Source organism: Saimiri boliviensis, chromosome 5, assembly GCF_048565385.1.
Source record: "Saimiri boliviensis isolate mSaiBol1 chromosome 5, mSaiBol1.pri, whole genome shotgun sequence".
In the NCBI taxonomy this organism is placed as follows: Eukaryota; Metazoa; Chordata; class Mammalia; order Primates; family Cebidae; genus Saimiri; species Saimiri boliviensis.
The window spans coordinates 79,745,087-79,761,291 of record NC_133453.1 but is presented as its reverse complement, the minus strand read 5'-3'; the positions used below and the strand labels follow the sequence as shown (position 1 = coordinate 79,761,291).

At 41.9% G+C, this 16,205-nt stretch overlaps 1 protein-coding gene across 2 annotated transcripts in view; it reads right to left on the bottom strand.

Moving 5' to 3' along the window:
* Positions 1 to 16,205, bottom strand: part of LOC101046877 (CD302 antigen) — a 180,980-nt gene that overhangs the window by 21,179 nt on the left and 143,596 nt on the right. The window contains exon 1 of one of the 2 annotated variants that reach the window (XM_010329845.3): positions 11,860 to 11,995. The exons of the other annotated variant lie outside the window; for it this stretch is intronic. Coding sequence (XP_010328147.1) covers positions 11,860 to 11,926 — 67 coding nt within the window. The 5' untranslated portion in view covers positions 11,927 to 11,995. Of the gene's footprint in view, positions 1 to 11,859; positions 11,996 to 16,205 lie in introns of those variants that run through there. 2 annotated transcript variants of the gene reach the window in all.

The window sequence follows — 16,205 nt, the reverse complement described above, 5'->3', positions numbered from 1 at the left end:
ATAAATACAGAAGTTGGTGAATTTTTTTTCTTTTTTCTTTAATGTTTTGGTGACTTTTCACAAAGTAAACATACCCATATAATAATCAGAGGAATGAAGAACAGAACATTAACCCCTGTTGCTCACCATCCTTCCAAAGGTCATCACTAACCTAACTTCTAACACTATCGATTAGTTTTGCCTGGTTTTGAAATGTATAGTAATGGAATCATACATCTTTGATGTCTGGCTTCTTTTGATAAATGTTACTTTTGAAATCATTTTATTTAAGACTTATTTAATAACTTATTTATTCTTCTGTTGATGAATATTTGGGTAGTTTCTAGTTTGTGGCTATTGTAATGCTGCTTTAAACTTTCTATGCATACTTTTTGTGAGTACATTTCTAGAAGTGGATTGCTGGGGCCATAGAGTGTGGATATGTACAGCTTTTACAGGTGCCAAACACTTTTTCAAAGTAATTACAATTCTTGCAAGCAGCAAGTATTTTTTTTTAAATCCAGCTTGATCATCTTTGTCTTTTAATTGAAATATTTCCAGTAGTATTTAATGTAGTTACTGATGAATTGGGGTTTATATCTACCATCTTACTATTTGTTTCTCATCTGTCCTACTTATTTTATGTTCTTTTATCTCCTTTATTGTCTTCTTTTTGTATTAAACATTTTATATTTGATCCTTTTTCTTTTAGCTTCTGAATTATATATTCTTTAATTTTTTTCTGTAGTAGGTACCCTGAAAATTACAATATGTGACTTTGCTCTTTTAATACCTAAAATCAATCAGTACTTTTACCACTTCATAGGCAGTCCTAGAAACATACAATATTTTAATTTCATTGACTTCATTTCCTTTATCTTACTGTTTTATTGCTGTTTTGCCTGGCCACTGTTCCTTTAGATTTAAATACATATTTATGCTCTCTGTTGCCCTTTATTCCTTCTCGCATTTCTGTGTTTCTGACTGGGATAATTTTCCATTTACTTAAAGAAATCTCTTCGGTGTTTCTTTAAGTGTACGTCTACTGGAAACTCCCTCAGTTCTTGATATCCTATAAATGTCTCTGCTGGGCACAGTGGCTCATGCCTGTAATCCCAGCACTTTGGGAGGCCAAGTCGGGCAGATTACCCGAGGTCAGGAATTCAAGACAAGTGTGGCCAACATGGTGAAACCCTATCTCTACTAAAAAGTACAAAAAATTATCTGGATGTGGTGGTGGGTGCCTGTAATCCCAGCTACTAGCGAGGCTGATGCAGGAGAATTGCTTGAACCCAGGAGGCAGAGGTTGCAGTGAGCCAGGATTGCACCACTGCGCTCCAGCCTGGGTGACAAAGTGAGACTCCATCTCAAAAGAAAAAAAAAGAAAAAAGGTCTTTATATTGTCTTCATGTTTGATGGCTATCTTTGCAAATACAGAATTGTAGAATGACAGCTTATCTTTAAGATACACGTTGTCATACACCATATAATGACATCTTGATCAATGACAGACTGCATATACAGCAGTGTCCCCATGAGGTTATATAATAACATTATTTTTACTGTGCTTTTTCTATGTTTAGAAACACAAATACTTACGTTGTGCTGAAACCGCCTACAGCATTCAGTATAGTAGTAACACGGCCATGTAGGTTCTGCATGTTACTGGGGAGCAATAGGCTCCAGCATGTGGCATAGGTGTGTAGTAGGTATACCATCTAGGTTTGTGTAAGTACACTCTACAGTGTTTGCACAATGACAAAATTGCCTAATGAAAAACTGCATTTCTCAAAATGTATCCCTGTTGTTAATTAAGCAATGAATGACTGTAGTTTTGTTGTTTTGGCTTTCATCATTTCTACTGAGAAGTTAGCTGTCAGTCTCACTGTTGCTTTTTCGACAGTAATGTGCTTTTTCTCCTTCTTGAGGCTTTAAAGATTTTCTTTGTCTTTGGTTTTTATGAGTTTTACAGTGGTACGCTGTTGTTTTAGTTTTTTTTTTTTTAATCCTGCTAAGAATTCAATGCACTTTTTAAATCTCTGGTTTATTTTCATTGGTCACTGTTTAAAAGTTCTTGGCCATTACCATTTCAGATACTGCTTTACTCCATTCTCTCTCTCCTCCCTTTCTGGGACTCAAATAACATCTATGTTAGACTTTTTACCATGTCCTATATATCCCTTTTGCTTTTTTCAATACTGTTTATACTATAATCTCATTCTTTCTGGTTTATTAATACACTCTTAAGTTGTAACTTAACTGAGGGTAAGGGTTTCTTTTTTTTTTTTTCTTTTTTTTTTTTTTTTCTGAGACAAGGTCTCTCTCCATCACCCAGTCTAGAGTACAATGGCACAGTCATAGCTCATTGCAGCCTTGAACTCCTGGGCTCAGGTGATCCTCCCACCTCAGCCTCCCAAGTAGACAGATGGCTAATTTGTTTGTTTGATTTTTTTTGTAGAGACAGGGGTATCACTATATTGCCCAGTCTCGTCTAACTTCTGGCCTCAAGCAATTCTCCCGCCTTGGCCTCCCAAGTGCTGGAATTACAGGCGTGAGCCACTGTGCCAAGCCCACGTCAGTTTTTCATGCTTTTAAACCCCAACTATTGAGTTTATAATGTCAATGATTTTTCAGTTATAGAATTTCAATTGATTATATTTTTAAAATTTCAATTTGATTATATTTTAAAATTATAATTTTAGTATTTATATTCTTTAACTTATCACAGTTATTTTAAAGTCCATTTCTGGTAACTCTTATTTCAAGGTCACCTATTAAGTCTGTTTTCTACTCTCCTCTCTGGTACCCTCACATCCCCTTAAGCCGGTTTTTTTTTTCTTTTTTTTGTTCTGTCTGGTAGCTTTCTATCTAATGCCAAACACTGTATGAAAAATTGTAGCACCTCTAAGTGATGTTATCTTCCTCTAGAAAGGATTTTTTTCTTTTTTTTTTTGAGACGGAGTTTCGCTCTTGTTACCCAGGCTAGAGTGCAATGGCGCAATCTTGGCTCACTGCAACCTCCGCCTCCTGGGTTCAGGCAATTCTCCTGCCTCAGCCTCCTGAGTAGCTGGGATTACAGGCACGTGCCGCCATGCCCAGCTAATTTTTTTTGTATTTTTAGTAGAGACGGGGTTTCACCATGTTGACCAGGATGGTCTCGATCTCTCGACCTTGTGATCCACCCGCCTCGGCCTCCCAAAGTGCTGGGATTACAGGCTTGAGCCACCGTGCCCGGCCTAGAAAGGATTCTTATCGGCAGGGACTGAGTCCACGTGAAGAGGTGTTCTAGTCTTTGTGAAGCCCAGTGCTTACAGATCTTTGAAAGCCTGGATATTAACTAGAGCCACCTTCTCTTTGGTGAGTCAAGACGCATATTTTTTGTTTCCTCAACACCATGAGATTGCCAAAAACTCTTAATCTGCTTTTAGCTCTTTAAGATTTTACCAGCTCTCTTAAGGAGAACACACAGACTTTTGGGCTTAGCTCAGCAAACTTCCTTAGCAGCTCTCGGATGCCAGCATATATGATTCTTATGGAATTTAATCTAGATCTTCCAGTTGTTCTTACCTACTCCATGGTAGCCAGATGCAAAATTCCATCTTTTATACTTTTAAACAAGTTATCAACAAATGATAGCTACCTATCATCCATATCTTTGCTGAGCAACTCCTATGTGTCAGGTATAATGCTTAGTGCTAAGAGGTGAAGAGAAAGAATAAAAGTCTCCTGCACTTAAAGTGGTCGAGTGATGGAAGAGTCAGACAGACATAACAAATATTACGAAGATAGGATTGGTAAAATGCTATGAGATATAGAAGGAGTGTATGACTTTGTAGAATAAGTGAACATTTCAAAAAGTAGGCAATATTTGAGCTACATCTCACTGGATACATAGGAGGTTGCCACGGAGAAAAGAGAAAAGAAAAAAAAATCCAGGCAAAGGGCAGATGATAAAAAGCACAGTTATAGGTACTAGTAAGATCTCCATAAATATTCATTGAATGAGTGAACTAGGGTATAAAGGCAGGTTTCTTCCCTTCTTTTCCTCTCTGCTGCCAGAGACATGACAGAGGACACAAGTAGTCATTTCCAGAATAAAACACAAACTGAAAGTCAAAAGGGCAGAGACTAAATTGCAAACTTTGATAATTTTTTTCTTTTTTTTTTCCCTCTTCCACTTTCTTCTGGTTCCTTTTATTGCTCTTTTTCTTTTACCTTACAGAATTTTAAAAAACTGAAATGGAAACTGACTATATTACCACATTGAATGACACCTGAAACACTTTTATAAATCATTGGCAATCACTGAACCACAAGTTCAGAAATGCACTTTTGTATTATTTCTAGTCAAAACTATAGATAGTATTTTCTACTTATAACAAATAACTTGACAATATACAACAATGAATTAATTTTTGAAATACCATTTATATAAAATAAAATGTCTAGTAAGTTCACAAAAATATAATCAACACCCAAGTCAAGCAAAACTTAAAGATTACTTATTTGTACACTTATATTTTATTTTTTTCTTTTGCTCCTGCCATGCTGTGAAAACATGTAGTTCTTTATACTTTATGAATTAAAATGATCTGAAGATATGATCTCTAAAACACTGATTAAGGGATATTCCTATTTCAGTGGCAGCTCACATGTCAATTCTCCATGAAGTGTCTAACCCTTATCTTCCTCTAACCTATGACTCCTTTGAACATCTATAAGACTTTTAAACTGCCTTATACATGAGAGGCCTTTTCTGTAACAAGGACTAAAGACATGCTCAGGCTACCAGATGATAGGTTTATTGTACAGCTATATGGCTAATAAGAAAGCTGAGGATACCATCTCAGCAGTCAAATAGGCTTAGAGTTCATATACTAGGCCCCATCTTGGGCTGATGCTTAGCCTAGAGTAGTCAGCTTTTGGCTAAGGAAATCACCCTTATTCCAACTAGTTGTGGCTAGGGTTTTGAGAATAACATGGCACAAATCATAAGAACTATGAGTAGTTGGCCGGGCGCGGTGGCTCAAGCCTGTAATCCCAGCACTTTGGGAGGCCGAGGCGGGTGGATCACGAGGTCGAGAGATCGAGACCATCCTGGTCAACATGGTGAAACCCCGTCTCTACTAAAAATACAAAAAAAATTAGCTGGGCATGGCGGCACATGCCTGTAATCCCAGCTACTCAGGAGGCTGAGGCAGAATTGCCTGAACCCAGGAGGCGGAGGTTGCGGTGAGCTGAGATTGCGCCATTGCACTCCAGCCTGGGTAACAAGAGTGAAACTCTGTCTCAAAAAAAAAAAGAACTATGAGTAGTTATTCTTCTTTGGAAAACGAAACGTGTAACCCTCTCACAGCCTATACCTGTTTACATGGCACTCATTAGATCCTGCTTTATATAGCAGCTATCTGATATGCATCCTGTTTTCCCAAATGGTTGTTAACTGCATGAGAGCAGAGACCATGTCTGAGATCTAATTAGATTCTCGATAATAACTATCCTTCTATCTTTGAACATAACACTGGAAGGGATGCATAGAAGTGGGTCAATACAGTACTCTGGTTAAGCCCACTAGGCTGTGGAGAAAAGTCTGGCTCTGACTACACAATCTTAGATATTTTATTTAAGCTTACTGTGTCCCAGTTTCCTTATCTGTGTAATGGGAATGATAACAGTACCTATCTGAGGGGGTTGCTGTTAAAAAATTGTGCTAGGTGAATGGGATTCCACAGTGAACAAAAAGGAAAGCAATTTCTGCCCTCCTGGAAATTCATGTTCTAGCTGAGACAGAAATGTAAAAGGAAGAAAAATAATAAAATAATGTTAGATGGTATATTATGGTCTATTGCTATGTAAAAAAAAATAGCAGCTTAAAACAAGAAACATAGTTATTATACACAGTTTCTCTGGGTCAGGAATTCAAAAGCAGTTGCTTGGCTGGGTGATTCTGGCTTGTGGTCTCTATGAAGCTATAGTGAAGATGCTGGCTAGGGCTGCAGCCATTTGAACACTGAACCGGAGCTGGAAGGTCAGCTTCAAGAAGGCTCACTCATGTGGGTGGTGAGTTGGTGCTGGCTGTGGGCAGGGCACCACAGTTCCTCACCAAGTGGACTTCTCCACAGGAGTGCTTGAGGGTCCTTATGACATGGCAGGTAGCTTCTCCCAGAGTGAATGTTTCAAAGGTGGGCAAAGGTAGATGTTCAATGCCTCATATAACCCAGCCCTGATTGTCACACTGTCTTATTTCCATACTATCCTGTTGCTTAATTGTATCAGTCAGGATTCTCCAGAGAAACAGAGAACCAATTGTGTGTGTGTGTGTGTGTGTGTGTGTGTGTGTGTGTGTGTGTAAAGATAAGAGGGGGAAAAGTCACATGGACATGGATATTTTGGGAGAACAGAGGGAGTAGCAAACACAAAGCCACGGTGTTTGCACAGTATGGGAATGAGGATGATGATGATGATAACCATCTACTCAAAGACCACTGCTGAATAACTAAGTAAGCAACACAGAAATGGCCCTGAATTCAATGAGGGACAACCTGTGATTTTCTGACTTTACAAGTTTATTGGGATATAGCCCCATTCTAAGTCAAGGAGCATCCGTATGTGACAAGACCAAAAAAAATTTTTTAAACAGGCTATGTATAGAAAAATAGAAAACAGACTGTTGGCTCACTTCCCCAAAACTTTCAACTGCCTTCTCCTTAGGCTCATTTCAGCATTAGCAGTAACTCCAGTTAATTCAACATGGAATCCCTTTTCTCATGCTACAGATCAGTGTGTGTGCCCCAGAAACAAGTTGTAAGCACTACTTAAAAGATATATTTTTACTTTGAGAAGAACAGTGCTCAAATAGAGGCTGGATAACTCCTGTGAGGAGAGTTGTTGACGTTCATGCACCTCATGAGCAAAAGGCTAAATTATGTTGTCTTCAGTGCTAAGTAGCTTTGCTATAATCCTGATATAATTAAAAACCTGCCCACTGAGCTCTCTGTAAAGGGCCTTTCTATTACTCTTATTTCTTCACAATAGTCCTGAAAGATAGGCTGTTATTAATAGTGCACCTAAATGACTCTTAGGGATTTTATAATTTTATAATTATTTAATATATACAGAAATTTAGGAGCCTCGTGAATATTTTAAAAGTTGTATTTAGCATAACTCCAAAAGTTTCTATATAGATCCTCTGCCTAAAATTATCACATGCTAAGGGAAGATAACATCATATCCACAGGAATACTTTGCATTATTAGTCAAACCTAATAGAACTCTCTGTTCCTTTTTAAGTGCTCATTTTCTCTCTCTCTAAAAAAAAAAAAAAAAAAAAAGCACATGAGGAAGTGATTCTTGGGACATACTTGTTCTAAATATTAACAAAAGAAAAGGCAAAGACTTCTTTTTGTTTTTCATTTTCAATAATAAGACCTTTGCTTCTTTCCCATTAAGATGTGAGTTAGTCACATACCTTCTGCAAGAGCAACTGTAGCAGAGACAGATGAAGATGAGGGGCTATTTATGACATTTATAATGTATGGAGGACGGAGTGGCTGTTCCAAGTCCCTAACGAATCCAGAGATTCTGTGGCTGTACTCTGAGCTGCAAGATCTCTCTGAATCCCAAGGAAACTGAGGTATTCTGACACTCCATCCCCTCTCCTTCACTCTTCCCAATCTAGCTTTCAAGACATCCACCTCCATAGTCTCTCATCACTTCCCTCTTCAGAAAGGCTGTTATAATATTTGTTCATAGAAGGGGTGTGCCATTGTTAATCTGTATCTTTCTCTTTAGGCATCATTGATCCATTTTCTTAGAGATTTGCCCTCAAAATCTAAAACAGGCCAGGCAAAGCCGTTCACACCTGTAATCCCAGAGCTTTGGAAGGCTGAGGTAGAAGAATCACTTGAGCCCAGGAGTTCAGGACTAGCCTAGGCAACAAAGTGAGACCCTATCTCTATAAAAAAATTTTTAAAAATTAGCAGAGCATGGTGGCATGCATCTGCAGTCTCAGCTACTTAGGGCGCTGAGGTGGAAGGATCACTTGAGCCCGGGAGGTCAAGGGTGCAGTGAGCCCTGAGTGTACTCTAGTCTCAGTGACAGAATGAGACCTTTTCTCAAAACAAACAAACAAAATCTAAATAACCCACAAAAGGGTCCGGGCTCGATGGTGCATGCCTGTAATCCCAGCACTTTGGGAGGCTCAGGCAGGTGGATCACAAGGTCTGAGTCCAAGACCAGCCTGGCCAACATGGTGAAACCCTGTCTCTAAAATATATATATGTAAATGAAAAAAAAAAACCCAAAAAAGGAATGAAATACATGATATGAACAATGAAAAACTGTGGAAAGTAGTAACCATGCTGCAAAACTAGTTTTCATCACATAAGCAACTTGTTAAAAGATTATCAACAGTAAAGGAAGTCCTGAAATAATACCTAATTGTAATTCACCTTTTCATTGGAAGATAAACATTAGCATTTCATAATTTATTTTAAAATACTCATATTTAATCTGAGATAATTTCCCCTAAAACATCACTGTGCCATACACAAGAGTCAGAAAAGGTGGCATCAGGTCGGGCATGGTGGGTTGTACTTGTAATCCCAGCGCTTTGGCAGGCTGAGGCTGGCAGATCACAAGGTCAGAAGTTTGAGATCAGCCTGGCCAACATAGTGAAACTCTGTTTCTACCGAAAATATAAAAATTAGCCGGGCGTGGTGGCATGCACCTATAATCCCAGCTACTCAAGAGTTTGAGGCAGAAGAATTTCTTGAATCCAGGAGGTGTAGGTTGCAGTGAGCTGAGATTGCACCACTGCACTCCAGCCTGGGTGACAGAGAGAGACTCTGCCTTGCGGGGGGGAAAAATAAAAAAAGAAGAGAGGAGAGGTGGGGAGGGGAGGAGAGGGGGGAGAAGAGGGGAGAGGAGAGGAGAGGCGGGGAGGGGAGGGGAGGGAAGTGAAGGGGAGGGGAGGGGAGGGGAGGGGAGGGGAGGGGAGGGGAGGGGAGGGGAGGGGAGAGGGCATCAATGGATTAAGATGATTTAAGGCTTTGAATTCAATTATGAAATGAGCACCTAGCAGAGGTAACATAATTTGAAAAATACTGCAATCCACTTATCCCATCTACTTTTTAAAATAACTCACCTATTTTTTATCCTTTTATTACAAATTAGAATAAAGTGAAGAGACACAAATCAAAACAAAACAAAAATCCACAAGATGGTAAAAATCCCTGCTGTTATGGAGCTTCCTTCTGGTAAGAGAAGCAACAAACAAGACAGATGAATAAACATGATGCATTCAGAAAGGCTTGGAAAAGATAAAACATGGAGATGTGATGGAGGATGTGGGTCTTCCAGGAGGCTTCAGGAGCTGACACATGAAGAGAGATCCGAATGGTGGAGGTGGGGGCAGCTGTGCCAAGGACTGGGGGAAGGTGGTATGCACAGAAGGACCAGAGGTGTTGGTACTCCAATACTCAGATACTGTTTACTCTGTGGATACACAGAGTGAATGGCAGGAAAAATGGTAAAAGTTGACATCAGGGAGGAAGGCAGAGGCACCTCATCTAAGGCTTGTAGAACATAGCAATTCAAAATTGGAAACCTAGACTCTGATCCACATGATGATCGCGGAATGAGGACTTACTCTGAAGATGCTTGTTCACTCATCTCATGCCAGGCAGAGGAAACCACTGACCCAGTAAACACATACTAATCATCTTTTATGTGCTTAAGCATCCTCAAAGAAAAACTTTTTAAAGGGATGCCATGGATTTTCACTCAGTAATTTAAAGAATGTTTTGTCCGTTGTGATTTTCAAAATAATAGCTAAGAACAACATAAGATCACTTCACTAATAACCTCCAAAATGACAGGCAATAACAATGACTTCCATTTCAACATCACATTTATATGCAATACTCATATTTATTATCCAAGATCATAAGAACTTTTCTATTAAGATCTTGGTATTCAGCAACAAACTCTTTCTTGACTTAGTTTTAAGCCAAATATGACTCCTGATCTTGCTTGGATGGGAGATTTGTGAGGTATTATGAAAAACACACAGATTTTTAGCCTTATAACATCAGCATATATATGAATGTGCTCAGTAACCATAAACATCCAATACACATAAGGTGGTATTTACATGTTTTCTGGTTGTACAATTACCCTTCATTTTGTGTGAAGAGAATAAAGGGAAGGAAACGAAGATGAACCATGCCTGTAATAGGGACTAGACGTGGAGTTCCCACTTAATGCTCCCAATAGCCCCGTGAGGTATTATCTCTGTTTTGCTGAAGTGCAGATAAGTTGGTTAACTAGCTAGGTCAAAGCTCATGCTCATTTCTAAATTAATCCTTAAAGCTTCCTGACTTAGAGGAGCCGATTAATTAACAGCACTAATTTATTCAACATGCACTTTTCTAAAGCTCTTGAAAAGCCTATTGATCCACACCAGACTTATCAAAGGAAATGCACAAAAATCTCCAAAGAGAAATTTGCCCTATATTCCTGGTCAAAATAGCTTCACTGAAGAAGAGACATACCAAAATCTAGAAACTGATTTTCTTTAAAAGTCTGACAGAAAGAAAATCTGACAAGAAAATTTGACTAGCCTAAAGCACAAATGCCAGCCTTGCAGAGGGTGGTTTACATGGGAGCTGAGATGTTACTGGCTTGCACGATGAGGACGTGCAGGAGGGTTCAGAAAGAGCCCACCTTTGTCTTAGACAAAATTAATTACCCAGCCTGAACACTGTGAACATGGGCACATCTTGTTCCTGCCCTCTTGGCAGGCAGCAGATGGCATAACCAATCATAAATGCTGGTCCACAAAAGCTTCAAGAAAGGAACCTTCAGTTTGTACCCAAGTTCTGAGCAGCTGCTGCCTTCAACACTGAGGTCTGCTGAAATATTCCTGTCAGCAGGCTTGGAGCAGGCACTTATCATAAAAAGGCAGTGAATTTAGAGGGCAGGAATGTCTTGCATAATCACTTTATTTAAGCCCACACAAGTCTGCATTTAGTTCTTGTTTATTTTGCTCTTTCATTCCTGGCATTGTTCAGTCAGTGGTGTTTTTGGAAGTCTGTCTTCCCCAGAGTCTCTCCAGCCACATATTTTTGACGTGCTTTTACAGAAACTTGTTTTTTCTTTCTTTCTTTTTTTTTAAACACACAATCAATAGAATTGTGCACCTTCCTCACGAGTCATTTGGTAAATCACTGATCACGTGTGTGACTTTTCAGATGTCAGTTGCACAACAGCAGAATAGAACTTTAAAATCCCTTGATTTCAGTGAAATCCAAGCTTCGCCTGTTCCCGTTCCTCTTCCATCCAGGGGTTATTTGGCTGAACTGTTACCCTGTTTCAACAGCTTGAACACCAACCAACTGGACAAACAGCCCTACTTGCAAAAGAGGGCCTGCTTCCCCCCGCCCCCACCGCCATCCCAGCACCCGCAACCCGGCCGCGCACCAGCTGGGGAAATCGCCGCCAAGTTCCCCGCTTCTCGTTTCAGCCCAAAATGGCCCAGAAACGGCGCCGTTGTGCGACTCCAAGCCCCTCAGCTCTCCGGCCAATCGGCCTTCCTCGGGGTTCCCTCCCAGAGAAGTGAGGTCTGCGCTGAGGACTTGGGCTCCGAGGAAGACAGGGCCCTCCCGTATTCTTGGCCACCCCCCTTCCCCGAGGGCAGGCGGTGGGAGGTGATCGGAGCCGGGGCACACTGGGGACGGGCGTGCAGGGAAGGGCAGGACGCCCGGCCGGGTGCGGCGTCTGCGGGCCGCCCTCGGGATGCTCGGGCACGAAGAGGGTGCTCTGGGCAGGGGGCGAAGGCAGTGGCGCGCGGTCCCGGTGAGGGACGGCTTACCCGCTTACCCGCGACGGCAGTAGCGGCGAGGCCCAGCAGCGGCACCAGGAGCGCGGGTAGCGCGGCCCGGAGCATGACGGCGGGTGCGTGCGGGTAGCGGCCGCGGCGCAGCGGCGGCGCGGCGCGGCCTGAGCGGAGCGGAGCGGGGCGGGGCGGGGCGGGGCGGGGCGGGGCGGGGCGGGGCGGGGCGGGGCGGGGCGGGGCGGGGCGGGGCGGGGCGGGGCGGGGCGGGGCGGGGCGGGGCGGGGCGGGGCGGGGCGGGGCGGGGCGGGGCGGGGCGGGGCGGGGCGGGGGCGGGGCGGGCGGGGCGGGGCGGGGCGGGGCGGGGCGGGGCGGGGCGGGGCGGGGCGGGGCGGGAGCGGGGGCGGCGCTTCTCGGGTGCGGGTTCAATCCCCGCCGGGCGGAGCGTGGACCCGCGGACTGGGGGCTCCCACCCAGGACGACCCTGGTGCTCCGGGTTGGAGGCGCGGCTGGCGCGCAGCCTTCTGGAACTTCTAACTTTGTTTTTAACTTTTCATTTGAACTGAAACAATTTAAGACTTTCGAAAATGTTGCAAACACAGCACAAAAGATTTCCGTAACTCTTCAGCCAGCTTCTCTAAATATTAACATCTTATATAATGCCAGTGCAGTGATCAAACACAGGACGCTCCCACTGGGATAATGCGATTAGCTAATCGATAGCACTTACCACATCTCACTAATTGACCCTCTAAGGGTCGTTTTCTGTTCTGGGATCCGATGAGGATCATACACTGCATTGAGATGTCGTGACTCCTTAGTCTCCGTTTAATCTAGGGCAGTTCTCTGTCATTCTTTTTCTTTCACGATGAAACCACATTTTAAAAGTACTGGCCAGCCGTTAAGTAGAATGTCTCCCAGTTTTGTCTTGTCTGATGTTTCCTCCTGATTGGATTCAGGTTGCGCTTTTTTTGGGCAGGAGTACCCCAGAAGTGATGACCCTGCTTGAGAAAGACAAGATGTCGATGTCTAATCACTGGTAATGTTATCTTGGATCACTTGATCAAGGTGGCGTCTACCAGCCTTCTCTTCTGGATCTAATGGTCAAAATCCTCCTTTTCAGACTCTTCTCAGTGGACTATGTCTCTTAGATAAGTTTTCTCTGTTACCAGCACCTTGATGAAGAGTCTTTCAGTTATGTTTGGTACAATGTATGCATAAACTGTGCAGTTATACTTCACCCATGAGGGCCTCTGGACAACACCAGACAGGGTCAAGCAAGGGTGCTTGTTTAAGCCTCGTGTCATTGGCAAAAGAGTTCTATAAAATCAAGTCTAAACTCAACAACATGAAAACAAATGACTCAGTTAAAAAAAAAATGGGCAGATGATCTGAATACACATTCATCAAAGAAGTTACATAATGGCAAATAAACATGAAAATATACTCAACATGTGTCATTGGTGAATTGCACATTAAAACAAAAATGAAATACCACTACATACCTGTTAGATACCAGAATCCAAAAACATTGACAAGACCACATGCTGTTGAAGACGTGGAGCAAAAAGAACTCTCATTTAATGCTGGTGCAAATGCAAAATGGTACAGCCAGTTTGGAAACTTCTTCCAAAACTAAATATACTCTCACCATACCATCTAGCAATCACAACCCCCTGGTATTTATCCAAATGAGTTAAAAACTTACATACACACAAAAACCTGCACATGAATGTTGATAGCAGTTTTATTCATAATTACCAAAACCTAGAGGCAACCAAGATATCCTTCAATAAGTGAATGGATAAGCAATGGCACGTCCAAACAATGAAATATTATTCAGTACTAAAAACAAATGAGCTATGAAGCCACAAAAAGACTGGAAGAACTTTAAATATGTATTGCTATAGAGCCAATCAAAAAAAGCCTGCATATTATATGATTCCAACTATATGACATTTTAGGCAAGGCAAAACTATGGAGACAGTACAAAGATAAATGGTTGCCAAGGGTTGGGGTGGGGAAAAAGAGAGGATGAATAGATGGAACAGTGGATTTTTAGAGCCATGAAATTATTCAGTAGGATACTGTAATGGTACATGTGCATCACTATACATATGTCAAAACCCATAGAATGTGCAAAACAAAGATGTAGTGTGGACAATGGACTTTAGTTAATAATGTGTCAATATTGGCTCTTCGACTGGAACAAATGTACATGCTAATGCAAGATGTTAATAATTGGGGAAACTGGGACTATGTGTAAGGAGGTACATGGGAACTCTGTACTTTCTGCTACATTTTTAAAATAAATCTAAAACTGCTCAAAAATTAGTTCATTAAAAAAAAAAAACTGAGGCCGGGCACAGTGGCTCAAGCCTGTAATCCCAGCACTTTGGGAGGCCGAGGCGGGTGGATCACGAAGTCGAGAAATCGAGACCATCCTGGTCAACATGGTGAAACCCCGTCTCTACTAAAAGTGCAAAAAATTAGCTGGGCATAGTGGCACGTGCCTGTAATCCCAGCTACTCAGGAGGCTGAGACAGGAGAATTGCCTGAGCCCAGGAGGCGGAGGCTGCAGTGAGCCGAGATCGTGCCATTGCACTCCAGCCTGGGTAACAAGATCGAAACTCCGTCTCAAAAAAAAAAAAAAAAAAACCTAACCCTTTCCAACTCTTTCTAACTCTTTCAACACTTCTGATAATCCAGCCTGAAATTAAGTGGTTACACCAAGGAAATTTGACCAAACAGATCTATAAGGAGAGTGACAGTGTTAGAAGTGGTAGGGGTCATCTTCATTTACTAGTAAGGAAATTGAGTGACCCGAAGAAGGGGCATGACTCCCCCATGGACTCACAGAGAATGCCAACAAATGAACCAGAGCCCAGCTCCTCTGCTATACTCTCCCACCTATTCCAGGTTCTGCCCCTTTGCCAAACAATTAAGGTCTTGCTTAACTTATTTACTTTCACTTTTCTTCTCAAGCTGGCAATAATCCGTTTATTTTATACCAAACCCCAGATCAGAGCAAATCCTTCCAAAGTTACTCTACATTTGAACATTGACACATCTTGATTCCAGACTCTTGCCCCACTAAGTACAGAATTAAAATGAACAGTTGTAAGCAATCATGTAATTGTGAAAGTTCTCTTTTCCACCCCACCTCAGGCATCAAAGTATATTTTATCAATGTGGATTTCTTATCAATGCAGTGTCATTTTAAGTCATTTGGATTAAAGATAATTTTTTTTATGGCTAACTCTGGTGCACACTGCCTCACTTTTTATGCTACTCTGATAAACAGACTACTTATTGCCTGTATGTGGGCACTGTTACATTTCACTCTCCAATTTACTCTAGTTACACCTCATACCCTTAATTTTTCCTTCACTCTCACTCCAACTTACATCCTCTTTGGCCTCATGCCAGACTTCAGTTCCCTGACTGCATTTTTTTCAGCCTTTTATTTCTCCCTTTCTCCAGCCAGCCTGGATACCTCTGTCCCCTTGTTCCTCTGGTGTGCTTACTTGGCCAACTCAGCACCTGCAATCTCCTCTTTCTTCTTCATGCTTTTTATTTTATTTTTTTTTGAGATGGAGTCTCACTCTGTCACCCAGGCTAGAGTGCAGTGGCGCCATCTCAATTCACCGCAACCTCCGCTTCCTGGGTTCAAGTGATTTTTCTATCTCAGCCTCCTGAGTAGCTGATATTACAGGTGTTTGTCATCATACCCAGCTAGTTTTTTTGTATTTTTAGTAGAGATAGGGTTTCACCATGTTGGCCAGGCTGGTCTCAAACTCCTGACCTCAAGTAATCTGCCTGCCTCGGCCTCCCAAAGTGCTGGGATTACAGGCATGAGCCACCACTCCCTGCCCATGCTATCTTTTTCCTCAACTTTACTGAAGTTAACTGAGGACAGGTGGAGGATATTAATCAGTTCTCCGGATGGCTATCATTATAAACAATTTGGCTTTGAATTTCATTTGGGCCCTGTGTGCCTCTTCTGCAACCTTTGTACTTTACCTTGATCATTGTCCTCTCCTATTTCTCTTATTGGGTATTTCAAATTTTTATTAGTTTCCAAGCTAAGATCCCAGGGTGGGTGCGGTGGCTCATGCCTGGAATCGCAACACCTTGGGAGCCTGAAGTGGGAGGATCACTTGAGCCCAGGAGTTTGAGACCAACCTAGATAACATATTGAAATCACCTGTCTCCCAGAAAAAAAACAAACAAACAAAAAAACAACTAATATCGGAGGTTGAGATTGCAGTGAGCTAGAGTTGCACCACTGCACTCTAGCCTGGGCGACTGAGCTAGGCCCTGTCTAAAAAATTAAAAAACTTTTAACAAGACCCCACCTGCTACTCATCTTTCTCAGCAGACCTTGTCTTCT